Here is a 25,756-nt window from a genome sequence, read left to right as displayed (position 1 = left end):
AAAGGTACACTGTAAAAAATGACAGTGAATTTAACGGTAAAAGACTGTAAAAATGCTACAGTAAAAACCTGTTAAATGGCTAATGGTAAATTCCCCTACTATATACGGTGAAAAACTGTATTGGACATTACATGTAATTTTACGGTAGTGTACTGTTTTTGGAAGTGAAAAAGACCGTATAATTTACAGTGAAAAACCATAAATTGACATTCCCAGAATTCCCTGCGTTACATTTCAAATTTGATGTTTTTTTGTTGAAATAACTGTTTCTTCTTATTTTTTACTTATCAGTTTTGTATATTAGGATTGCGTGTTACACCTAATGTTGTTAAATGAATGCTTATTGCATTATTTCAGTTTCATGTGTGTTACCATGATGGTGTTTAGTGTTTGTGTGAATGACACCGTGCACCTTCTATATATACTATTAATTAAAAGCTGCTTGTGATGGGCTTTGGTTCATCATGTGACTTTCTCATCACCACCTGCTTTTGGTGGTTATCAGTGTATTACAAAGGTACAAAACAGATTTCAGTACTTCAATAGGTTGGTATATTAACATTATATCAGTTAATGAAATTATGCTAAAACCGCAAAAACCTAAAATGTTTCTACCGTATTTTTTACGGTAAAATTCCGGCAACCACAGCTGCCGGATTGTTACCGTAAATTTTACAGAATTTATTTCTACAGTGTACTAATGTGCTCCCTTTAGGGGTAAAAACATATAAATCTGTACTTGCTGAAAAGGTATTGTCCCAGTGACAGCTTTTGTACCCTTTTTTTCTGAGAGTGTGTGGTGTGAGCAGATCATACAAAAATGTATGAATAAGATTTTTACCTGAATATGAATAAGAATGTTCCCAACACTATATGCACAACTAGCAGGTAAACTGAGCAAAAACAAACAGCCACTTGCTTTAGCTGTCTTATCTCCTTTCCCAAGAGGGCAAATAATGCATTGACTCCTACACACTTGCAGGAAAACACCTACACTTGGGCTTGATTTTATGATTCTGCCCGTCAACCGATGCCTCTCATGTAAAAAGCATTCAAATGCACATGATCATATGACTGCAGACATTCTTGTGGCATCTAAATTATTTAATCTATTAGAGTGGCTCTGAAATAGCAAGCTAACTTGATCCACTATTTATACATAACTGCAGTTTTGTTCTATGCAAGTGTCCTCATGAGCCTCCGGTATTGAATCTCACTGAATATCGTTCACATCTCTTAGGAAACATTTTCTTGTGGTACCAAAACTAACTTCTCACACTCCCGCAATTGCACCTCTCTGAGATGCAGTGCAATGAAAGCATCTTGTGAATAAATAATTAATTTGTGATAATGTTGCATGTTTTATTGAAATTGGAAAGAGTAATGATACTTTGTAATCCAAAATTTACAGACATTATAGATAAATTAAGTATATATGGGTATGTATGGGAGTGTTACCTTTATGTAATATGCTGTATTATCACGTTTCATGCTTTATGTTGCCATTGTTAAAAACATGTGTAGATATTAGCTTGTGCACATAAAGCTCACTGCAGGCCCTAATGGATTCTATTTCTCCCATCCCAGTTTGCTCTCTTGTCCTTGTAAAAGGAACAATTAAACTCCTGCCAAGAGGAGCGTAGCCTCCATGCCACGCTTGGGCTGCAGCCTGCTTTTAGTGCTGCAGTTTCTCACAGCAAGGGCATTGCTCGTAATATTAGCTGATTTATGTGTGTAAGCGTCTGTGTGTATTAGAGAGTGTGTATGTGATGTTGCTAGAGAAGAGACAGCAGGGTAAAAGGACAAAAATAGGACAAAAACAATGATTGCAGACCAACCATAGAAAACCTTATCTTTTTGTGCCATACCATTTTTTTGGTTTGTTTTTTTCTCCCTCCTGCTAGTTTGGAATCAGTTCATCTTTGCCCATATGGCCGCAATACCTCAAGCCGCCACTGGGGTCAGACTAGGCAGTAGAGATCCATATGCATTTAGTCGAGATGATGCACTCAGTGATGTTAAAAGCTTCTAGACTTCCCCTCCACAGCCATACAGAGCGTTTTAAAAGGAGACATGGTTTTGGTTACGAGCAGCCAGGAAATGTATTCAGCCCTCAGGAGAATGATCTATTACCGAGTTTTCTCTGCTGCATGTCAGAGTGGATATAGCAGACTGTGCTTCACTCAGCTGTGCATGTTGTAATACAAATGCAATATACTAGTTCCCTGAATCATCTAAAACACGGGTTCAAAATGGAGTCTAGGGACCCCCAGGAGGCTGCAGAGGAGGCTTAGGGGGTCTGTAGAAAAATATGGTTGCAAATAAATGTTAAAAATGCATTTAAAATGTAAAAGTAATAATACATTATAGGCATTCTGCTTTCTAAAGACTGCTGTGAAATCACGAGTTTAATAGTTATTATATTATTATATTGGCAGCCCTAGTTGTTTAACAGTAAGAAGGCAAAAGTGAGTGCTCGTCTCTCCTTTCTTGCAACATACAATTTTTTTAAAGATAGTTGTGTATCTTTCTAGGGAGTTTTGCCATTGTCATCTAAAGAAAAGTAAATTTGCTTTAGAACAGTATGTATTGTGGAAAGTGCCATAAAAATATATATGAATTTAAATTGTTCTTATTCTTATACATATAACATAATTTCAGTAGTGGGTAGAAAAAAGGTACATACTGTATATATTTTCATAATTTGTTTTTGTTCTTGTACAATGGCAATGATAATATTAAAAACAAATGTATTTATATGATGTTTAATATTTTTCACACAGTAAAATCATATTTATATTTGTTATATAAAGATTATTTTTATTTTTATTACAATAATTAGAATGATTTTTTTTTTTTTGCAGTGGCAGTGTTTCACAAAACCCTATGGCAACAAACAACCAGGGTTGGGCAGGGAAGGCCAGGGTGTGTGACTGCCATGTGTATGTGATGTTGCTAGAGAAGAGACAGCAGGGTAAAAGGACAAAAATAGGACAAAAACAATGATTGCAGACCAACCATAGAAAACCTTATCTTTTTGTGCCATACCATTTTTTTGGTTTGTTTTTTTCTCCCTCCTGCTAGTTTGGAATCAGTTCATCTTTGCCCATATGGCCGCAATACCTCAAGCCGCCACTGGGGTCAGACTAGGCAGTAGAGATCCATATGCATTTAGTCGAGATGATGCACTCAGTGATGTTAAAAGCTTCTAGACTTCCCCTCCACAGCCATACAGAGCGTTTTAAAAGGAGACATGGTTTTGGTTACGAGCAGCCAGGAAATGTATTCAGCCCTCAGGAGAATGATCTATTACCGAGTTTTCTCTGCTGCATGTCAGAGTGGATATAGCAGACTGTGCTTCACTCAACTGTGCATGTTGTAATACAAATGCAATATACTAGTTCCCTGAATCATCTAAAACACGGGTTCAAAATGGAGTCTAGGGACCCCCAGGAGGCTGCAGAGGAGGCTTAGGGGGTCTGTAGAAAAATATGGTTGCAAATAAATGTTAAAAATGCATTTAAAATGTAAAAGTAATAATACATTATAGGCATTCTGCTTTCTAAAGACTGCTGTGAAATCACGAGTTTAATAGTTATTATATTATTATATTGGCAGCCCTAGTTGTTTAACAGTAAGAAGGCAAAAGTGAGTGCTCGTCTCTCCTTTCTTGCAACATACAATTTTTTTAAAGATAGTTGTGTATCTTTCTAGGGAGTTTTGCCATTGTCATCTAAAGAAAAGTAAATTTGCTTTAGAACAGTATGTATTGTGGAAAGTGCCATAAAAATATATATGAATTTAAATTGTTCTTATTCTTATACATATAACATAATTTCAGTAGTGGGTAGAAAAAAGGTACATACTGTATATATTTTCATAATTTGTTTTTGTTCTTGTACAATGGCAATGATAATATTAAAAACAAATGTATTTATATGATGTTTAATATTTTTCACACAGTAAAATCATATTTATATTTGTTATATAAAGATTATTTTTATTTTTATTACAATAATTAGAATGATTTTTTTTTTTTTGCAGTGGCAGTGTTTCACAAAACCCTATGGCAACAAACAACCAGGGTTGGGCAGGGAAGGCCAGGGTGTGTGACTGCCATACTCTGCCATATGGAAACGCCGCCCCTGCACATAAGGATCATATTTAGGGATCCTTGGCATAAAAAAGTTTAAAAACACTGATCTACAATGTATCAAAAGTGTATTTCTGTCAGAACTAATTTTTACATTTTCTTTCTTTCCCTCCTGTTCTCCCCCAACCATGCCCCCTCTGCTTTTGTTTTTATTTTTTGGCTTTGGCATCTACTCCCATTCTGTTCAAATATCCTCCAACCCATCTGTTATTGAACCCTGCCCCATTCAATTTCTAATCCATCTGCACAACCCTCTGTCCCCTGGTCTTCCTATATTTCCATCTGATCTCCCTCTTCCCACCTATAGCAGCGTCCTCTCAAGCAGTCCCTGAGTGGCTCACTGTGCAGAGAGTCCCACTGGAAGTGCCTGCTGCTCACATTGCTCATGTACGGCTGCTTTGGCACGCTAGGCTGGTGCTCCCTATACCGCATCACCGTAATTACTTTTGATGAGCAAGCCTACTTCTACAAAGGTAATGCCCGACTTTACCATGACAGCCCGTGTTCCAATGGCTACGTCTATATACCTGTAGCCTTCCTGGCCATGCTGTACATCGTCTACTTGGTGGAGTGCTGGCACTGCTACGTCGTCAATACGTCAGTTTTGTACGTTAAAATGCTGAAAATACGTCAGTTTCGTACGTTTAGAGGCTGAAAATACGTAAGTATTGTACATTTTAGTGCCTGTAAAAACGTAAGTAAATGTACGTTTTATAGAACCACATTTTACGTAAAATACATACGAATTATCATGAGATCACGTTGATTAAACTCCTGCCAAGAGGAGCGTAGCCTCCATGCCACGCTTGGGCTGCAGCCTGCTTTTAGTGCTGCAGTTTCTCACAGCAAGGGCATTGCTCGTAATATTAGCTGATTTATGTGTGTAAGCGTCTGTGTGTATTAGAGAGTGTGTATGTGATGTTGCTAGAGAAGAGACAGCAGGGTAAAAGGACAAAAATAGGACAAAAACAATGATTGCAGACCAACCATAAAAAACCTTATCTTTTTGTGCCATACCATTTTTTTGGTTTGTTTTTTTTCTCCCTCCTAGACAGGTGACGCGCTACCGAAACGGAGACGCCTATACGACTACACAGGTGTACCATGAACGGGTCAACACGCACGCAGCGAGCTCCGAGTTTGATTACTCACGTCTCGGTGTCAAAGACGTTTCGAAAGAGCTGCAGGGCCTATTGGAACATCCTGTCACTCGCTTGCGTTTCACCAAGTGCTTCAGCTTCGCCAGCGCCCGCGCTGAGACCGCCTACCTCACACAGCGAGCACGCTTCTTCGGGGACAATGAGGGTCTGGACGACTACATGGAAGCACGGGAGGGCATGCACCTTAAAAACGTTGACTTTCGGGAACACATGCTGGCATTCCCAGACCCATCGCGACCGCCCTGGTACACCAGACGCTGGGTGTACTGGCTGGCCTCAGTTTTCCTGCTATCGTGGCCTCTTCGTGTGATTGCCGAGTACCGTACTGCATACGTCCACTACCACGTCGAGAAACTGTTCGGCGAGAACGAGGACGCAAATGACAATGATAATACGGAGACGGGTAATTACTGTACGGGCTTTGAGCATGGCACTGGGGGTCCCACTCTGCGCGTCATATCGCGGGTCAACACAGTGGATATGACCGAACTGGAATGGCACATTCGCTGTAACCAGCAGATGGTACCTAGCTACTCCGAGGCCTTGCTTATGGATTTGGATATGAATACAAACACACCGTTGTCGGTTGCAATGGCTGCACGTATGCGACGCAATTCTAGCTACTTCCTTCAGAGCTGCCCCAGGTGCCGGCACTCAACAAGCAGCTCTTCGCTCCCTTCCTGGTTTAGAGGGAACATGGCTGCAGGGACAAACTCATTTCCCATTAGACCTGGCGGTAGGCTTTCCCTTAGTCGCAGCGGTTTCTCTCTCGGCCGGTTGCATACTGCAAGAAGCCGCCATCCCTGCCTGTTTCACTCGAGAAGCCTCGGAGGTGGGATGGGGGGCCGTGTGGAAGAGGGTGGTGGGGGTTTCCTTGGTCTTGGGTTTAGAGTGCCAGATGAGGAGAGGAGAGGTGTGTTAGAGAGTGAGGGACTAGAAGATGACGACGTAGAGGAGACAGGCCAGGAACAAGTGGAGGAGAGGGAGAACGGAGAGGCCAGGGAGGATGGGAGAGACAGGCCACCCACTTACCAAGATGCTCTGTACTTTCCCGTGTTAATCATTCACGGGGAAGAGAGCTGTCATGGGGGGCATGGCATTGACACGGGTTAAAAGAACCAATATGGTGTAAAGAAGGATTTAGTGGTTTTTGAAAAGTAGAGGCAGATTGACATCTGGGTGCAGTTAGGAGACAATGAGACTGAGAAGTCGAGGAAGAGAGGCGAATTGTACCAATTGTACCAGAACCAGGATAGAAAAGTCGAAGAGACTGATTTGTGTCTCTGTGTAACACTGACAAGCAACTCTGAATTTGTTCTTGAATGTTGTAGGGATTGAAATGAAAATAATATACATCGGTCATGTCATATCCATGTCGACTGACTTGATACAGACTGACCATAAATATATATATATATGTAGTACATACCTAGTAGAATATACTGATAGGCATGGAACATCAGTGTCCTATATCGATCTTAATGTCCTATTATTGAAATCTCTGGCATATCATGTCCATAACAAAATAAAAGATCAGCGTGTCCTCCTTTTGACCATAGGAGTAATGTACTACACATGAAAAACTTGGTGTCTGCAACCTGCTTTTAACATTGCGAAGCAGTTTTTGCAACTCCACATTAACGTGAAAAAGCCCATGCTGGTGTAGTTTTGTAAATCCATGCGTCAACAACATACAAGTAGTTTATGGAAAAAGGGACTGAGATGTGAACTGCATTTACTGAAGTTCTAAATAGACATTAGAAAGACGCAAGAATCACAATTCAGATTCACTACTAAGGTAGAGTTGAAGAAAACAAAATGTAATGGTCCTCAGGGGGAAAGGTAAAAAAAAAAATTCTAATAATAATAGACCTGATAAAAAGGAATGGTAAAAGATCAATGAGTGAATGTAGGCTGGTGAATTGTAATCCCTCACTGTTTGAAACGGTGCTTTAATCCACTGTCCTGGCTAATGACTTCTTTTAATCTCTTGTTCTTTTTAATTGCCTGTTAGAAGCACAGTGCTTATGACTTTACTTATCTCTGCCTTAGAGGTTTCTTATGTCAACCTCATGTCTACTGCAGCCAATTGAAAGTAGATATTTTCAGCAACTCAATGTATTCATTTTTATTCTCCTGCATACATCTGTTTTTCTATCATGATGGGGACTTTCCATTGACTTCTATTGTTTTTATACTAAGCTAATTGTATTTTCTATCCCATACCCTTAAACCTAACCCTCACAGAAATAATTTTCATTAACATAATTTAGTATGTTTATAAAACCATTGTCCTTGATTTCAGGTTTCTGGGACATCCATCCATCCATTTGTAGGCCTCCATATTCCTTCCTTTCCTAGACTGTTAGAATGTTAAAAAAGTTATTGGGTTAAGCTTGTTTCAGTTGAATACAACTATTGTTAATAGATAAAATAGACAACACAAGATACAAAGTAGTGCAACAATCCATCGTCCCATGTAGTCACATCGGTGATTAGAACAGCAAACAAGATTAAAAATATAAGTGTAGTTCAGTACAAGCACAAAGTGTCACCTACTTTATAAACAGTGCAGGGATTGAGTTAAAATAGGATGTCCTTGAAAACACTGAAGGAACGAATGTATAAACACAGCCTTGCACATGGAGAGAATATTAATAATTAAAAAAAGGTTAAGTCCAAAGCACACATCAAGAGCATCCCTCTATTGTTTGTATAGGATTTCTACTAATCAAGTTATTGCTAAAACTTCAACAAGCACTAGCATATCTTTCAGCAATGAGGAATTGATTACAGTGGCCATGACTATGATGCTCTTATTAATAAAGTCAAACCATAAACAATGTGTTCAATGAGTGAGTGATTTATTATTATCATTTATTCATTTATTTTATTAAAACGGCTGCATTATTATTATTTATTCTTTTTTTTTACTTATTTACGTAACTTGCAGCTACAGATGAACAACACAGAAGATAATATATTAAAAGATGTCCTTAATCATCAAGCAGTGTGTGCAATATTAACTCACATTGTCATAGTACAGTGTTCAGATGTTTTATAGAATTTTGATAGAACCTGAAAGTCATAGATGCTTCATTTGACTTTGAATGATCCTTTAGTATTAATTAATAATGATGTGAAATTCTGGATTTAGTCTCAGTAACTAGGCTAATGACCAGAGTTGTTTTTAGGGTTGAATCAATGCAGACTTGGCAAACACCTCCACTCTTGTTGGAGACATGCTCAACAGTGTTTGATGAACAGTGAAATTGATATATATATAGTCTGTGGTTACATAATTGAATGCATAATCATTTTGCACTTCTTAACAATGCGCTTTGAATTTCTTGGGATTGTCACTGTAGGTGAGCAAATGTCATGCTTAATGTGTGGCCAGTGATCTCACCACACTACCCAGGCAGGCTCAAATCACATATGTTTGACCAATGGCTCCACCTAGTGGTGGTTTTTTACAATATAACCTTGGGACATTTTAAGTGTTATTATGAGGAAAAGTACAAAATGGTGTAAAACGGAATATAGGTTTAAATTATATTATAATTGATTAACTATATGGAATGTTGGGAATCTTGCAGGGAATTACCTTGCAAGGCATGTCGTCCTCTCTTCCTCTCCCTCCCTCTGTTCATAATCTGTGTTTGAAGGACAGGGCAGCACTTGCCTCTGCTCTGCTGACAAATAATACAGGAAGTCAGTGACTGAGTGCTGCATAAAAGGACACAAACCAGACCTGGTAAGTCAAACATCTAAACCATGCATTCAACAAATACTCAAACATTTTCAGAGCAGAATGACATTATTCAATTATGGGTTGAAATTCTAAATGGGTTGAAATTCTAAATATGTTCATAGCAGGATGGCATTCAACAAATACTCAAACATTTTCAGAGCAGAATGACATTATTCAATTATGGGTTGAAATTCTAAATATGTTCATAGCAGGATGGCTCTGTTAATGCCTGATTCAGGAAAATCAATTTCAAGACAATGGAATCTTGTTGCTAATAGTGTTAAGTCATTCATTTCCAATTAACACTGCATTCTGCCATTGGTAGCTTTCAAAATACAGTGGCTGCTTTGTTTAATTGATATCATTGTTGAATATGTCTTATATAAGTTAAAAGAGAAGTGAAGTAACAGTGGTGCTGTGATAAGCTTTTCCCTAAGCAGCTTGTTACCTCCCTTGAGCCTGATGATTCAGACTACTGCTGCCATCAGAGATTTAGGTCACACAGACGACACAGCATGTTGCCCTAGTCAGCAACAACAATGATGTGAACCACCTATTCAGATACCCTTTTCTTTATCAGTAATGTGGATTGCATTTAAATGTGTCTAATAATAGTTAAAAAGAACCACTTTTTATGCAATTATGCCACACATTTTTACTCCTGTAGTATTTCTCAGTGTACATACTTTATTTATATATATATATATATATATATATATGTGTGTGTGTGTGTGTGTGTATGTGTGTGTGAGTGTGTGAGTGTGAGTGTGTGTGTGTGTGTGTGTGTGTGTGGCCAGGTACCTGTCGAGTGTGTGTGTGTGTGTGTGTGTGTGTGGCCACTTCATTAGGTACCTGTCCAACTAACACAAATATCTAATCAGCCGGTCACATAGCAGCAACTCTGCATTTAGACATGTAGGCATGGTCAAGACAATCTGCTGAAGTTCAAACCGAACATCAGAATGGGGAAGAAACGTGATTTAAGTGACTTGGCATGGTTGTTGGTGTCGGATGGGCTGATCTGAGTATTTCAGAAACTGCTGATCTACTGGGATTTTCACACACAGCCATCTCTAGAGTTTACAGAGAATGGTCTGTAAAAGAGAAAATATCCAGTGAGTGGCAAAAATGCCTTGCTGATGCCAGAGGTCAGAGGAGAATGGCCACACTGGGTTGAGCTCATAGAAAGGCAAGATGGTAGGGTCAGAATTTGGCGTAAACAACTAGAAAGCATGGATCCATCCTGCCTTGTTTCAGTGGTTCAGGCTGCTGGTGGTGGTGTAATGGTGTGGGAGTTATTTTCTTGGCTTACCTTGGGCCCCTTATTACCAACTGAGCATTGTTTAAATGCCACAGAATATTGTTAATGACCGTGTTCATCAAGTTATGACCCACAGGCTACTTACAGCAGGATAACGCGCCATGTCAAAAATCATTTGAACATGACAAAGAGTTCACTATACTCAAATGGCTTCCACAGTCACCAGACTCAAGAGCACCATTGGGATGTAGTGGAACGGGAGATTTGCATCATGGATGTGCAGCTGACAAATCTGCAGCAACTGTCTGATTTCGTCATGTCAATATGGACCAAAATTTCTGAGGAATGTTTCTAGCACCTTGTTGAATCTATGCCACGAAGAATTAAGGCAGATCTGAAGGCAAAAAGGGGTCCAACCCGGTACCTATAGCAAAGTGGCCGGTGTGTGTGTGTGTATTAAATTTGAGTTGAAAAATACAGTTCATCGAACAGGTTGACCTTTTGTGATGTGTGACACATAACAGGCAACGATCTGAAGGCAAAAAGGGGTCCAACCCGGTACCTATAGCAAAGTGGCCGGTGTGTGTGTGTGTGTATTAAATTTGAGTTGAAAAATACAGTTCATCGAACAGGTTGACCTTTTGTGATGTGTGACACATAACAGGCAAAGTTGTCACAACAGAGCCCACCATTAAAAAGCGTATATTAAACAGTAAAACATTTATAAAACACATATTAATGGCATTTAAAACATGGGACAATTGCCCCAACCTGATATTCATATTAAATACCTTTGTCCTGTGGGCATAGTTCAACCTTTCAGCTTCAAACTGCCTTGATTATGTAGCTGTTTTATTGTGTTCTCTTGTTTACCCAACAGTCATAGCAAAATATGCTATTCACAAAAATGATGCTATTTACATTAATAATTCACAAAATAATGAATTAACAAAAATAGTAATGTTATAATTTACAAAGGTTTTGAAATGGATGTTTGAAAGTAAATGTAAAAAAAAAAACATATCAAGAAAACATGACTCCAAATTGTTATTCAAATATAGCCCGATATATAGGCTGTCAATATTAATGTCCATTATAACTTTCTAACTGGCTGATGGTTGATATTTATTTTTCTCATTTCACAATCCAACTGGACTTGGTGTGGAGCAGCTGTGAAGTGAAGAACAACAGGATGTCGAAGGACCAGTTGGACTCAGTGGTGAGCCATGCGGAGGGCTTGCTCTCATTGGCAGTTCAGTTGCACGCGCAGTGTCAGGAGGAGAGCGCGCAGATGGATGCTCTAGCCGAGCAGCTTAGGGAGGAGAGCCAGAGTCTCCTCATCCAAAGCGACGTGCTTCAACAGGACATGACTGAGATGTGCAAAGCACTGGAAACTCTGATGGACACTAAGGTGGCCTTTGAAGCCAAAGAGAGACAGGCTTGCAAACTAAGTAAGCAGCTCTAAAACACACTGGGGGAAATAGCTTGCCACTTAAATTCAATGAAATTGGCAATGACAGTAAAAAATAGTGGTCTGCTAGTGTGATGTGGAATTTCTTGAAGTGAAGAACAACAGGATGTCGAAGGACCAGTTGGACTCAGTGGTGAGCCATGCGGAGGGCTTGCTCTCATTGGCAGTTCAGTTGCACGCGCAGTGTCAGGAGGAGAGCGCGCAGATGGATGCTCTAGCCGAGCAGCTTAGGGAGGAGAGCCAGAGTCTCCTCATCCAAAGCGACGTGCTTCAACAGGACATGACTGAGATGTGCAAAGCACTGGAAACTCTGATGGACACTAAGGTGGCCTTTGAAGCCAAAGAGAGACAGGCTCGCAAACTAAGTAAGCAGCTCTAAAACACACTGGGGGAAATAGCTTGCCACTTAAATTCAATGAAATTGGCAATGACAGTAAAAAATAGTGGTCTGCTAGTGTGATGTGGAAATGTGATGTGGAATTTCTTTTTTTTTAAATTAAAATCTAATCCTGAAACAACAACAATCACTCAATCAATAGTGTGAGTTTGGGGCGGGACTATCTGTTTGCTCAACCAATGGCTGATGGGGGGAGTGTTTGGCAAACCTTTGTGAAAACCATCATGATTTCTTCTGGTAGTGGGGGCAGAATTTACACACTTCAACTCTAAATGTTAGATTCGTACCATCAGTTATTGGCGTAGGTTTCTTTTAATCCTCTAAACAATCCACAGCACACATTTGTAAATAATTATAAAGACTGTATATTAGCCATTATGAATTTATACTGGTGTATTTTTCTATATGTCCAAAGACATGGTCTAAGACATGTTTATTGTCTCTCTGGACATATATTAAAACTTTGTGTATATTATTGTAGCTATCAAACATCAAAGAACTGTTTATGTGAATAATTAAATAAAAATTCAAATGTTGCAATGAAAATATTAGGTATTTCATAACTGCTTGTGGTCCCATCTAAGTGTATACACTAAACACTGCATGATAAGCTCATGTAATAGTGGCCTCTGCTGATTTATCTCTGGCGGGACGGGCGATGGAGGAAGGGCTCTGTCTCAGCACGGCTCCATTCATCATCACCCCAAACCTTCAACCTTGAGCTCTGGCGTCTCTGTATGACCACCACAGCCGTTATTAACACCCAGAAGAAGAAGCTTACCCACATAGATCTCTACAGAGGAAAGAAACAGAAGGGATGAGTGCTCAAGAAACAGAAGAGATTTATTTCTACTACTTTCTTTATGGTGTGCATAAAGAAACACTAAGAAGCTTTAAGCACGCATACTGACACCTAATGGTGTGGAGACAGCATCATGCAAAAGCTTTCAGTAACAGGGCCATTGCAGAAATACTCTATTCGCAATTATTAAATTATTTGTTAATGTGGGTTAGCAAGATAAGGTTCTTTTTGACGGCTCGTGTGTTCTTATCATAGCAACCACTGTGAGAGGTTGATGATCTTATGAAGAATAACTAAACCAAAGTACTAACCTCAGTACTGTACAGTCCTGTGTAGAACCGATTTCCAGTGTATGGATGGGCCCAAGTTTTATTCTCTGCATCTTCACAACTAAAACAAAAACATTTCCTAGAAGTGCATTTTTAACTTAACGTTAATTTTGTATGGAGCTCCTAAAGGGACATGGTGATGGAGAAAAAATTAGATGGGAGGAAAAATTATATTTCAAAACAAAACTTTTGTGATGGAAATCATTTAAGATGGGATGGAAAACTATTTCAAAGCTTTTGTGAGAAAACTCTGAGTTTTATGGGGAACAAAATACTTTTGTAAGAGGATGTAAAAGTGGTACTAAAAAGAATAAAAGTACTGAAATATAATTTTTTCTCCCATCTAATTTTTTTTCCATGTCACCATGTCTTTTAGGGGCTCTTCTTTACTTTACTTTTGTAACCACAGCAACTGGGAACTATGAGACACATTGTTGACTCTGTAATCTCTCATCTTCTATATTTCTGTAGAGAATATGGTTCTTAAGTGCACCAAAATCACAGATGCAGAATTCCATACACAAAAGAAAGCAGATGAAATCACCTGGTAATAGAGGGAGTGTTGTGAAGGACAGAGAAACACAGGCTGTCCCGACCGATCTTGAGAATACATCCTGATACCATGAGAAAAAACAGAAGAAGACCACAGACTCCCAGAGAAGTGTTGAGAGAAACAGTCCCCCTGCATATACATGCAAGACAAAAACTAAATCGTTAATTTGACTGTTAAGTCCCATCTGCATGAATAAAAGAAAGTGGAATGTGAAACATCTAAAAGAAATATGGAAAATGCACATCTGAATGTCAACAGAAAAGTTTATACATTCACCTTCTCACATCCTCATCTACACAGCTGGCATAGATCCAGTAAAGAATAAGGGAAAAGCAGTAAATAGCCATGCACATAGCGATGGCTGACACGAAATAGCAGACTGAAGGAGAACTGGAGCCTTCCACAGTCAAAGCTTGGCCAGATGCATTATAATGAACACTTCCATAGAGGATGCACCGTCCATCAAAGTGGCCCTAAAAAGACAATCAACAAAAATCATTGATATTTGCATATGATAAATATAAGGAGAAACAACAGAAAGGGACATCTAGGAGTCATTTTCTTACTCTTTCACAAACTATGTGGAAGATTTGTATTTCTCTGTGACACGCAGAGATATAAGTGCTGTGCTAAGTGTTATTGTCCCTGTATCATATGACCCTAATAAACCATAATATGGTGCGAGAGGCCGGTTGATCACATGGTGATTAAATTTTAGAGCTCAAGAGGGTCTGACCTGGGATCAGCAACATAACATATTGTATTTTTTATTGCACATATTTTTTTTTTATTTTACACATATTTAAAAATAATCATGAATAACAACAGATGTAGCCAATCATTGAAAATTATTTGAAAATCAATTAATCTCCCCCCAAAAAGTAAGAAATAATCTGACCACTTCAATAAACATACTAACATGCTGTGTGATCACACATTATGTTACATGTTAACATCAAACTGAATGGTGTATAACTAAATAATTCCTCAAATGTCCCATAAATATGCACGCAAAGTTTTGCCACTATCAGCTTGATACTTACAATTCTGAACTACGTTCAGAGACAGACTTATAGTATATCACATTTCTCTAGAAGGATTATTATACTTTTCGTTTTCTTAACAATAAATCATTTTACAATTACACTGCTCACAAAATAGCAATGATCAGACATTATAGAGATGATTAATTAGTGTTACCTGAGTGAGTGTCATCCAGGCGGCAGCTATCACCCCACAGATGAAACACCCAGCGTAAAGGACAAGCTCCAAAACTAGCAGCCATGGTAGTCCCATCATGAACATGCTCTCACGGTCACTATCTCATGGAGTCAAGCAAACGAATGCCTCATACGCTCTTCGAACTGCTGTGCTGTGAGCTTCGTCTCTAAAGCATGTCCTGTCCTCACAACAATGTTGCTTTTCAGAATAATTTTTGACAATTGGGCAAGAGAATTTCACAGCATTGCTATTAGGTATAATGAAAGACTGCATTCAGGTCAAGCCAGAAAAAAATTTCAGCCAGTCTGAAGCAAATGCAATACAGCTATAAATCATCATTTACTAATCTTTTTCTAAATATCAGATATAACTATATCTGCTTATGACAGGCCAGTTGTTGGCATAAAAATATGATATCAAATATTGTCAACAGTTGTACCATAGATCAAAAAGACGAAAACAAAACACAATTTAAATTTTTTAAAAACTAATATTGTCCAAAAAAAGCAAGTGCTCTGACTGAGGTCCTAAAGCATGAATGTGAATTAGCTGCATCTCCATGTCTGTGATCATCTTTACACTAATGACAGTAACCGAAGATTTGCTGTTTATTAGAGTAAAAATAAAGTTACTTATTGATAGATGAAAAGTGGACTGTGACAACAACTAACAGCAGTGAAAATAACTGCTTGGGACACTCACAGTGCATGCACCAAATTTAAAGGGATAGTTCACCCCAAAATAAAGAATCTGTCATCTTTTACTCGCCTTCAAGTTGTTTCAAACCTGTATGAATTTCATTCTTTGGAGAACAAAAGAAGATATTTTGAAGATGTGGATGTGGATAACCAAACAAAAAGTTTCTGGTCCCCAATTACTTCCATTGTGCTTCCAAGTAAATGGGATCTCTTTGGTTATCTTCTTTTGTGTTCAGCATAAGAAAGAAATTCATACAGGTTTGCAACAATTTGAGAGTGAGTAAACAGAATTTTTGTTTTTGGGTGAACTATCCCTTTAATTCGTCCTTCTCCAAACCAATAGATGGCGATAAACACTTTTCAACGAGCTTCATCGACGCGTAGAGGGAAACTGAATGACTGAATTTGCAGTGTTATTGCTGACCGTTTTCATGTTTTTAGATAAAGTTGAATGTGCTTGTGTTTATAGTTTGATAAATCTGACCCTGGACAAGAACTCGCTCACCAGGTCTCTTTATATTTGTCATGATGATCTCTTGGGAGACCTTATACCTCTTATTATTGTGCATGGTGTCTTGTGCAGCAGGTAGGAAGTCCCCTCAAAAAATCACTATTCCAACATTTTCTTTTAAAAAACATAATCTTTTAAAAAAACGTAATTTCCGCCAATATGTCATAGTCACTAAAGTTATTGTTGCTAACTTTCGTTAAAAAAAGTCACTCACAATCCACCGCTGACATGTCACTATATATATATATATGCTTATAGCATTTTATGTATTCCAAATAAACAAAATTACAACTTGATGCTCAATAAAAAATACTCTGTTCACAAGAGGTATTTACCTTGAATTTTCTTATTTTCTCCACACATACATGTGTCATATTTCATCTCCAGTTCTTCACCGACACTGTTGTTGTCTCTGATAAACTGATTTGAAGAAACATAAATATGGGAAACCTTTTGGTTGTGATGACGCCACAACTTAAGGGCGTAATTTGTGTAAAAGATTATGTTAAAAATCATTTCCATACCATATCTTTTGGAATAGTTGATGATTATTTTATTCAGGTGTCTAAAAATAATAAATCCTATTTTTCATTGCAATTCTGTGTCCGGGAAAAGTGTCAAGCAATAAAATTATGCATAAAAGGCATTTAGTAGCAAAAATATAAGCTTGGTAAAAAGTTTACAATAATGTTTGTTGGAAGAAAATCATTAACGCGCCAATATGTCATAGTCACTAAAGTTATTGTTGCTAACTTTCGTTAAAAAAAGTCACTCACAATCCACCGCTGACATGTCACTATATATATATATATGCTTATAGCATTTTATGTATTCCAAATAAACAAAATTACAACTTGATGCTCAATAAAAAATACTCTGTTCACAAGAGGTATTTACCTTGAATTTTCTTATTTTCTCCACACATACATGTGTCATATTTCATCTCCAGTTCTTCACCGACACTGTTGTTGTCTCTGATAAACTGATTTGAAGAAACATAAATATGGGAAACCTTTTGGTTGTGATGACGCCACAACTTAAGGGCGTAATTTGTGTAAAAGATTATGTTAAAAATCATTTCCATACCATAGCTTTTGGAATAGTTGATGTTTATTTTATTCAGGTGTCTAAAAATAATAAATCCTATTTTTCATTGCAATTCTGTGTCCGGGAAAAGTGTCAAGCAATAACATTATGCATAAAAGGCATTTAGTAGCAAAAATATAAGCTTGGTAAAAAGTTTACAATAATGTTTGTTGGAAGAAAATCATTAACATTTCATTAATCATTAAATCCTTAAAGTTTCAATAAAATTAAACTCTTGGGACATAAAGGTCGAAGAAATGTCATATTTGAGTGGAAAGTGTGTGAAAATGTTTGTAAGACCCTAAAACTGACCATTTGCTGTAAGTAGACGTTTTGTTCAAGATAAATAATCATTTGTTTTGGCAGTTGATGAGATGGTGTTTATTCCTGGTGGAAACATGATGATGGGAACCAGTGCTGCTGATGGGAGAGATGAGGAATCACCAACACGAGCTGTGACTCTCCAGCCATTCAAGATAGACAAATATCCTGTCACCAACTCTGACTTTAGGTACTTGAAGATATAAGCTCAAAACCTACTGTCATCATAATGCTTGTGTATCTCCTTACTGGCCTGATACAACTGCTTCTGTTTATTCCAGGGAATTTGTCAGACAGCAGAAATATAAAACAGAAGCTGAAAAGTTCGGTTGGAGTTTTGTGTTCCAGGATTTTGTGTCAGATGAACTGAAAAGTAAGATCACTCAGAAAATTGAGGTATGAACCCAAAGCAGGAGCATAAAGAAACAAGATCTACTGGTCAACTGGCCTAAATTGAATGTCTATTTCTTGTGTCTGGTTTTCAGAGTGTTTAAATGGTAATTTACCTTAATCTAAACGCTGTCTTTTATACAAGATTTTCTCTTTAAACCCTTTGTTCTCTTTAAAATTACCCATTTCTTCTTTCCTAGTCGGCTCCTTGGTGGTTACCAGTTGAGAAAGTGTTCTGGAGACAGGTGACATAGTTAACACTTTTATGTGCAGACTTTCAAAATGCATAGTAAATAATTCTAGAAAATGTATTAAATGCCTATACATATATATATACAGTAGGTACGGAAAGTATTCAGACCCCCTTAAATTTTTCACTCTTTGTTATATTGCAGCCATTTGCTAAAATCATTTAAGTTATTTTTTTCCTCATTAATGTACACACAGCACCCCATATTGACAGAAAAACACAGAATTGTTGACATTTTTGCAGATTTATTAAAAAAGAAAAACTGAAATATCACATGGTCCTAAGTATTCAGACCCTTTGCTGTGACACTCATATATTTAACTCAGGTCCTGTCCATTTCTTCTGATCATCCTTGAGAGGGTTCTACGCCTGCATTTGAGATTATGTATATATAAACACACACACATGCATGTATATATTTCAGAGAAATATATTATTTTTATATATTAAATGTATTTATTTATAATATAAATTATATGACTATAAATATAGACATGTAAATATTTTAAAAATATATACTGTATGTGTGTGTATTTATATATACATAATAAATATAAACAGAACATACACATACAGTATATTATGCAAACAAATACTTTTATTTTGGATGCGATTCATCGCGATTAATCGTTTGACAGCACTAATATATACACACACTTTTACAAGTTTGATTAATTTATAAATAAAAAAATATAAATAAATACAATTTTTGTTATACGTTTAATAATTTATTTCTTTATACTTTTTTTTTTTATTGTTATTTTTTTTTATAAATAAAAAATTATTTATTTTTGCTGTATGAATGTCTGGGGTCTCTGGGTTTGATGTGTGCAGCCAGCAGGACCAAGCTCTGGTATCAAGGACAGACTGGAATCCCCTGTGGTGCAGGTCAGCTGGAATGATGCCCAAACCTACTGTCAGTGGAAGCAGAAAAGGCTGCCAGCTGAGGAAGAGTGGGAAATGGCTGCACGTGGAGGTTTAGAAGGCAAGCCAAAAAAGCCTTACGCCTCCAGCACCTAAAAAACTGCTGTCTTATTCTTGTCATGCAGTATTGTCCACCTGTTTTACTTATTTTATGTAGCCATCATAGCCAGCACATTTTTGTATTTCAGGCAGGACTTACCCATGGGGCAACAAGTTCTTGCTGAACCGGACTAACCTGTGGCAGGTCAGTTGGGGTATATTCTTGTCCATAGCAGAAGGGACAAATGTATATATTTTTTCCTTTAAGATGGTTATAAAGTTAAAAGTTATAAATTGTTAACTCTTTGTTCTTTGTACAAAGGGCCCATTTCCAGATGGGGACGCCGCAGAAGATGGTTATCATGGTGTAGCTCCTGTGACTGCCTATCCTCCACAGAATAACTTTGGTATGTAGTAACTACAGTATGGTTTCACACATTCAAAGTTTGGGGTTGGTAAGACTTTTTTTGAGTCTCTTATGTTCACCAAGGTTGCGTTTATTTGATCAAAAGTACAGTACAACAGAAATATTATTACAATTTAAAATAATAGTTTTTTATTTGCATAGATTTTAAATGTCATTTATTTCTGTGATGGCAAACCTGAATTTTCAGCAGCCATTACGCCAGTCTTCTGCGTCACATGATCCTTCAGAAATAAACCTGATTTGGTGCTCAAGAAACATTTCTTATTATTATCAATGTGATGCATTTATTTCAGGATTATGTGATGAATAGAAAGTTCAAAACAACAGCATTTATTTGAAATAAAAATACTTTTTTGCAGCATTATAAATGTCTTTACTATAACTCTTGATTGGTTTAATGCTTTCTTACTGAATAAAAGTAATGAATTTCCTTAAAAAAAGTCTTACTGACCCCAAACTTTTGAGCAGTAGGTTAATAGTTTTTTATTTGCATAGATTTTAAATGTCATTTATTTCTGTGATGGCAAACCTGAATTTTCAGCAGCCATTACGCCAGTCTTCTGCGTCACATGATCCTTCAGAAATAAACCTGATTTGGTGCTCAAGAAACATTTCTTATTATTATCAATGTGATGCATTTATTTCAGGATTATGTGATGAATAGAAAGTTCAAAACAACAGCATTTATTTGAAATAAAAATACTTTTTTGCAGCATTATAAATGTCTTTACTATAACTCTTGATTGGTTTAATGCTTTCTTACTGAATAAAAGTAATGAATTTCCTTAAAAAAAGTCTTACTGACCCCAAACTTTTATGTTTTAGGCACAATATGTAATGTAAGATGTAAGATTTTTTTTATTAAAATATCCAAAAACCACTAGAACAATTATATATTTTGCTGATGTCATCAAACTACGCCTTTGCCTCTTTGTTTATTTTGAATACGCGCCCTCCAGCGGCGAAAATTACATATTGTGCCTATAACGCTCTTATTATTGTTCTAAACTTGGAGTTTAGAATAATATCCCACCTTGTTCCAGGACTATATGACATGCTGGGTAATGTGTGGGAGTGGACCTCCTCACGTTTTCCTGGTGCTCAGACCATGTACGTCCTGCGCGGAGGATCCTGGATTGACACAGCCGATGGCTCAGCCAATCACAGAGCTCGTGTCACCACTAGGTCAGTCATGCTCCATCCTGCTACATTCATATTATTCATAGTCATCTTTTATTAGGCTATTATTATTTATTATACAGTTGCTTTTTGTAACAGTGCCATTTGACCCCAAATGGGTCAGTCAGCAATTGGTGAAGCTGTTGTCCAAAGCAGTTTTATGAGAATATGATCAATAAAAATGTGTTTTTATGTTCTCTCATGCAGGATGGGAAACACACCAGATTCGGCCTCTGATAACCTGGGCTTCCGCTGTGCTATGAGCTCAAATGCAAAACTGAAAAGAACTGAGCTTTAAGAGCCAAATGTTCAAGTCTAGTTGATGCCAGTGGTGCATAATGGGACTGATACTACATTTCTCCTGTGGAGACACAAACTTTTGGAATTCAATGTTATATCTGCCTTTTTACACAAAATACTGTGAAATTAAAGTTTTCTTAATGTTTTAGCCTTTCTTTATGGTCATTATTTAATTATAAAATTTAAATCGCATCAAATATTCAAAATAGAATAAAAATTTATTAAATAATATTGGATTAAATAATAGTACACACATTAAATAGTTCAGGTCTCAATTGTAGTTTTTAGCATTGAAAATAAAATAAAAGCCCCTTGAAGATAATTTACTTGTTATTTCCTTCTCTCTGTGTAAATAAGGGGGAAATATACTGTCATAGCAGTAGAGGTGTATTTTTGGACCGTTGTCAACATGTTCTTAAGGTAAGTTGTGGTATCTGGGATTATTCAGAGATGATGAACCCTCACCAAGTCCTGGGTGATGCATCCATCTCCTCAGCTGCAATGGAGAGCAGAATGACTTTTGGAGTGTTCTCAAATAAAGCCGCTCTGTTCTGAGTTTGCCCTTTCTTCACCCAGTGGCCGTAGATCTTAAAGGCACATGCGTCGATCATCTTGCGTAGAGGTTTGATGGCATACGGGTCGCTGCGGATCACTTCCTTGGTGACAGGTTTGGCACGACGATAGTTGCAGTAGATACGCGTGGCGGCAAGTACGGTCATACAAATAACCTGCAGGATAACAATGGTGTATGGTGAAAATCAAAGCCTTGAAATCTATGCCTTCTTAAAGACGTCATCTAGAACATCTGCCCTTTACCTTGAATTTCCTGTAAGGGCTGAAATGACGAACTTCTGCAACCACGTACTGTTGGAAGAATGGGTGATTGAGGGCTTCTGTGGCTGTATAACGACTTTGTGGGTCCACAACTAATAACCTTGAAATCTAGTGGGAAGAAAAAAAGGTGACTTTGGAAAGGCATTTTCTCACACAATTGTGCATAACTACTTTTGAAACTGGTTGTCGGCAAGACAAACAGGACCACAACCAACACGCACCAAGTCTTTGACAGTGTCCGATCGGTCATCCCACTCCGGAGAACTGAATTCATATTGTCCTGCAAGAATCGTTCGAAGCATCAGCATTTGTTTCCTGTGCCAGAAAGGTGGAGATCCAGCCAGAAGAGTGTAGAAGATCACACCTGCGCTCCAGCTGCACAAGAGCAGACAGAAGGTTATATAACATCACATTTATGTACTAAACATGCTAGTTTGCCATAATCATTTCATATTCTTCTGGTTCACTGTCGCTGCCAGGAAGTTCATGTATTTATTTATTTGGTTGGTTTATTTGACTTTTAATGCAATAATTTTTTAAGCCACGTTAATTTGCTGTAGTATGCTTTTTAAATAATAAGAGTGGTGATACCAGTTTTGTTATTGTTAACTAAAAGTATAAAAGGAATAGTTTAAAAAGCTGTTTTTTTTTTTTACTTAAACCCATTGCTTCTAGCTTAAATACAAGTCAGATACATTTACAGATACGGCTTAAAACAGTTCTAAATAAACCAGTAGGTGGATTTTGATATGAGAAGACAACAGAGAATGGACTTTTTCACTGGAGAAAAAGTTAAAGTTAAAACACCTTAATGATTTATTGTTTCTTACAAACATGCAGGTTTTTGCTTCACAAGATGTTAATTGATAAACTGGATTGATAATCGAGTGGATTATTGGGATGTTTTTATCAGCTGGAATTTCATTCTGACGGCACCCATTCACTGCAGAGAATTCATTGGTGAGCAAGTGATGTAATGCAAAATTTCTACATCTTGGATGTTCTAAGAGTAAGTTTCAAGCAAATTTTCATTTTTGGCTGAACTAATCCTTAAAAAAGCATTTTAGTTAATAAAGCTGAAATTAAATATATATTAGATGAAAAAATTATAAATTTTGCCTTAGCAACAAACCGAAATAAAACAAGTTAAAATTGACATATTAAAATTACTTAAATTGAAAATGAAACAAAAATCAATTAAATCTATACAGAAATTAAAAAAAATGACAAAAGCACATAAAATTATTAAATATGAAAATAAACACTAATTTAAATATGAATAAATACTTAATATAAATAAAGTAAAATAACGCTGATGCATAGTTATTTTATGTGCTTACAGGTCAACAGTATGCCCATAGCCAGCATGGTTGGGATCCATGGAGCACTCAATGATTTCTGGAGCCAAGTAACCTGGTGTCCCGCAAACCTCTAGGGGTGAAACAGAGGCAGGTTCTTCTAAACGACATTATCTGTAAGCATTCCTTCCGAATGCTTATATTTAAAGAACTCACCATTCAGTCTTTGTCCAGGCTCAATTTGGATTGAGAAGCCAAAGTCAGTGAGTTTGATATTCACATCATCATCTAAGAGAATGTTCTCTGGTTTCAGGTCACGATGGACTATATTGTGGGTGTGAAGATACTCAACCACCTCCAAAAGAGCTCGCATTACCTTTCTATCAAAGAGTGAGAAAAGAGAAAACTTGAGCCAATAATCAAGATATTACCTCTAAGGTTGATACAGCAGCTGCAGTGAATGGGTTAAAGTTGCTTTATAAATAAATTTCACTGATTAACTTTATACCATAAATATGAGATTTATATGCTATATGCTAAAAACAAGTGAACATAATGTACGCTACCAAATGTTTGGGGTCAGTATGAATTTTTAAAGATTTTTAAAAGAAGTCTGTTAAACTTTTTAAATGGTAGCATATGAGGGAATTTATAAAAGTAGACAGAGCACTATATTTATGAGCATGGCAGTGTGCCATGACCTAACCAAACCTATCAACACTCAAGATGCCCTGTTGTTGTTGGCAACAATTTAAACCATTTGATTATATAATCCCCTCTTCAGCATAGGATTTGTTTTACACAGTTTAAATATAATCAGGAGCGTCGAAAATTTGTATCCGAATTACCTTGTCTCTTTCTCACTTAGGGTGACTTTTTCTGTGAGGTAATCAAAGAGTTCCCCTCTCTTCATCCTGTTAAAAGAACATTCATAAACATAAACTAATAAACTTTAAAAACTATAGGAAAAGATAAGCAATACAGTTACTCTGGTGATGTAAAATTGACACATTACAGACAGACAATTTGTAACTACACAAGTATCAAAAGAAGCAATTTGGAGGGATTTTGTGCATATGTTTGTATTGAAAGTCAGGCTCTGGCAGAAACTTGGCATCTTGGCAATGAGCCATAATGTGTGCTCTTTGAATAGCCAGTGTCTTATCTGTATGCTGTGGAGTGTCAACCGACCGCTAATCTCCACTGGGAACATCTAGAAATCTGAATAGAAAGCAAACTTGTAAACAAAATAACGGTTAGCGGTGAAAATTAGCTACCAGGGAAAATGAGGATAAATCTCAATTTTTGCACTTTCTGTGCTAAATGTGAGTGGTTTGCCTGTGCAAAAAATTGCAGCCACAATTAAATAGTTTTGAAGGTTTCTCAAGTCTATGTGACCACTAGCAATAGTGATGCACAGACATGAGGACTGTGTGCCATGAAAGGAAGAGAAGCCATACTTACAGATCAAATACCAAAAAGAAGAAGGCATTTGATTCAAAGCAATCCTTCAGTTGAACTATGAGAGAAAAAAGACATCTGATTTGTTGTTGTTGTTGCAGAAACCATAGCTTTATCATTTTTATTTTTGTAATTCAAAAAGAAATTGAAATTCTTAAAAGATAAACTTCTGTATCATTGCACCATTAGGTTATATTTTGTGGTAAATGAACAGTATTGTAAAAGGGATCAAGACTAGCATTGGGCAGTCATACTTATGTTTTTTTGTCCAGACACTTTTCGAAGAATGTCGATCTCTTTCACAGTGGCCTGCTGGATTTCTTGTATCTCTTGAGATGTCATTTTGTCTGATGGTGTGATGTCTATGATCTTTACTGCATAATCCTGGCCTGTCCGTTTGTCCACACATCGGCGAACTACACTGCTCACACCTCTGGTAGAGAAGACATTGAGACAAATTCAGGACTTATCATGTAATTTTGAATGCTCCGATCCGCCTTTTTCGCTTCCGATACCGATTCCGATACCTAGGGTTCAGTATTGGCCGATACCGATTCCGATCTGATACCAGTGAAGTTTTTCCCCTCATTTAAACAAATGTAGAATTTATATATCTCTGTGTGTGGAACTGATATTCATTCTTTCACAGTCTACTAGATACAGACTACTTCATTATAAAGAAAAATAAAATAAACAAATATGAAAAAATATAGGCCTATGTATATTTATAATCTATGACAAAAATTTATCATAAACTAGGTTAGTGGATAAATCGGCAGCAAAAGTTATTCTAGAAAAATCAGTGCACAATAATTTTAGAAATCCAAACATTTAGTGAAAAACTTTAATTTTGTGGGGAACAAATAAAAGTGCTAAATATGGTAAAATGTTACACATTGCTATTTGTATTATTATAAAATCCATTCATTAAAAACAT

General features: G+C 37.1%; 3 protein-coding genes and 1 pseudogene across 4 annotated transcripts in view; 2 read left to right on the top strand and 2 right to left on the bottom strand.

Moving 5' to 3' along the window:
- The window catches only part of LOC107567184 (transmembrane protein 151B-like), an 11,505-nt pseudogene extending 3,395 nt beyond the window's left edge, over positions 1-8,110 (top strand).
- A 4,047-nt stretch (positions 8,111-12,157) lies between these two features.
- On the bottom strand, positions 12,158-15,245 carry LOC107567188 (transmembrane protein 179B-like). The gene is made up of 5 exons (XM_016252829.1): positions 15,081-15,245; positions 14,157-14,353; positions 13,872-14,009; positions 13,310-13,388; positions 12,158-12,989 (listed from the first exon to the last, which is right to left on the bottom strand). The coding sequence occupies exons 1-5, from the start codon at positions 15,183-15,185 to the stop codon at positions 12,834-12,836; spliced, it is 675 nt and encodes a 224-aa protein (XP_016108315.1). The 5' UTR covers positions 15,186-15,245; the 3' UTR covers positions 12,158-12,833.
- Positions 15,246-16,179: 934 nt separating this feature from the next.
- On the top strand, positions 16,180-21,283 carry LOC107567178 (sulfatase-modifying factor 2-like). 2 transcript variants are annotated; one of them, XM_016252819.1, is made up of 9 exons: positions 16,180-16,385; positions 17,763-17,907; positions 17,999-18,113; positions 18,308-18,352; positions 19,246-19,342; positions 19,470-19,525; positions 19,643-19,727; positions 20,791-20,932; positions 21,134-21,283. In XM_016252819.1, exons 1-9 carry the CDS (start codon positions 16,325-16,327, stop codon positions 21,222-21,224), a joined length of 837 nt encoding a protein of 278 aa, XP_016108305.1. In that variant the 5' UTR covers positions 16,180-16,324; the 3' UTR covers positions 21,225-21,283. The 2 variants fall into 2 exon arrangements, with proteins under 2 accessions (XP_016108305.1, XP_016108304.1); XM_016252818.1 differs by having other exon boundaries at positions 19,192-19,342.
- Positions 21,284-21,363: 80 nt separating this feature from the next.
- LOC107567175 (phosphorylase b kinase gamma catalytic chain, skeletal muscle/heart isoform-like) overlaps positions 21,364-25,756 on the bottom strand; it is a 6,666-nt gene continuing 2,273 nt past the window's right edge. Inside the window, exons 3-10 of the mRNA XM_016252814.1 lie at positions 25,074-25,252; positions 24,823-24,877; positions 24,207-24,272; positions 23,575-23,738; positions 23,401-23,491; positions 22,282-22,435; positions 22,043-22,168; positions 21,364-21,954 (exon numbers count right to left, since the gene is read on the bottom strand). Of these exons, the coding sequence (XP_016108300.1) occupies positions 21,688-21,954; positions 22,043-22,168; positions 22,282-22,435; positions 23,401-23,491; positions 23,575-23,738; positions 24,207-24,272; positions 24,823-24,877; positions 25,074-25,252 (1,102 nt within the window). The 3' untranslated portion in view covers positions 21,364-21,687. The remainder of the gene's footprint in view (positions 21,955-22,042; positions 22,169-22,281; positions 22,436-23,400; positions 23,492-23,574; positions 23,739-24,206; positions 24,273-24,822; positions 24,878-25,073; positions 25,253-25,756) is intronic.

The sequence above is a fragment of the Sinocyclocheilus grahami genome, unplaced genomic scaffold (assembly GCF_001515645.1).
Source record: "Sinocyclocheilus grahami isolate Dianchi unplaced genomic scaffold, SAMN03320097.WGS_v1.1 scaffold1131.1, whole genome shotgun sequence".
In the NCBI taxonomy this organism is placed as follows: domain Eukaryota; kingdom Metazoa; phylum Chordata; class Actinopteri; order Cypriniformes; family Cyprinidae; genus Sinocyclocheilus; species Sinocyclocheilus grahami.
The sequence above is the reverse complement of the archived record's forward strand: the minus strand, read 5'-3'. Positions and strand labels throughout refer to the sequence as shown.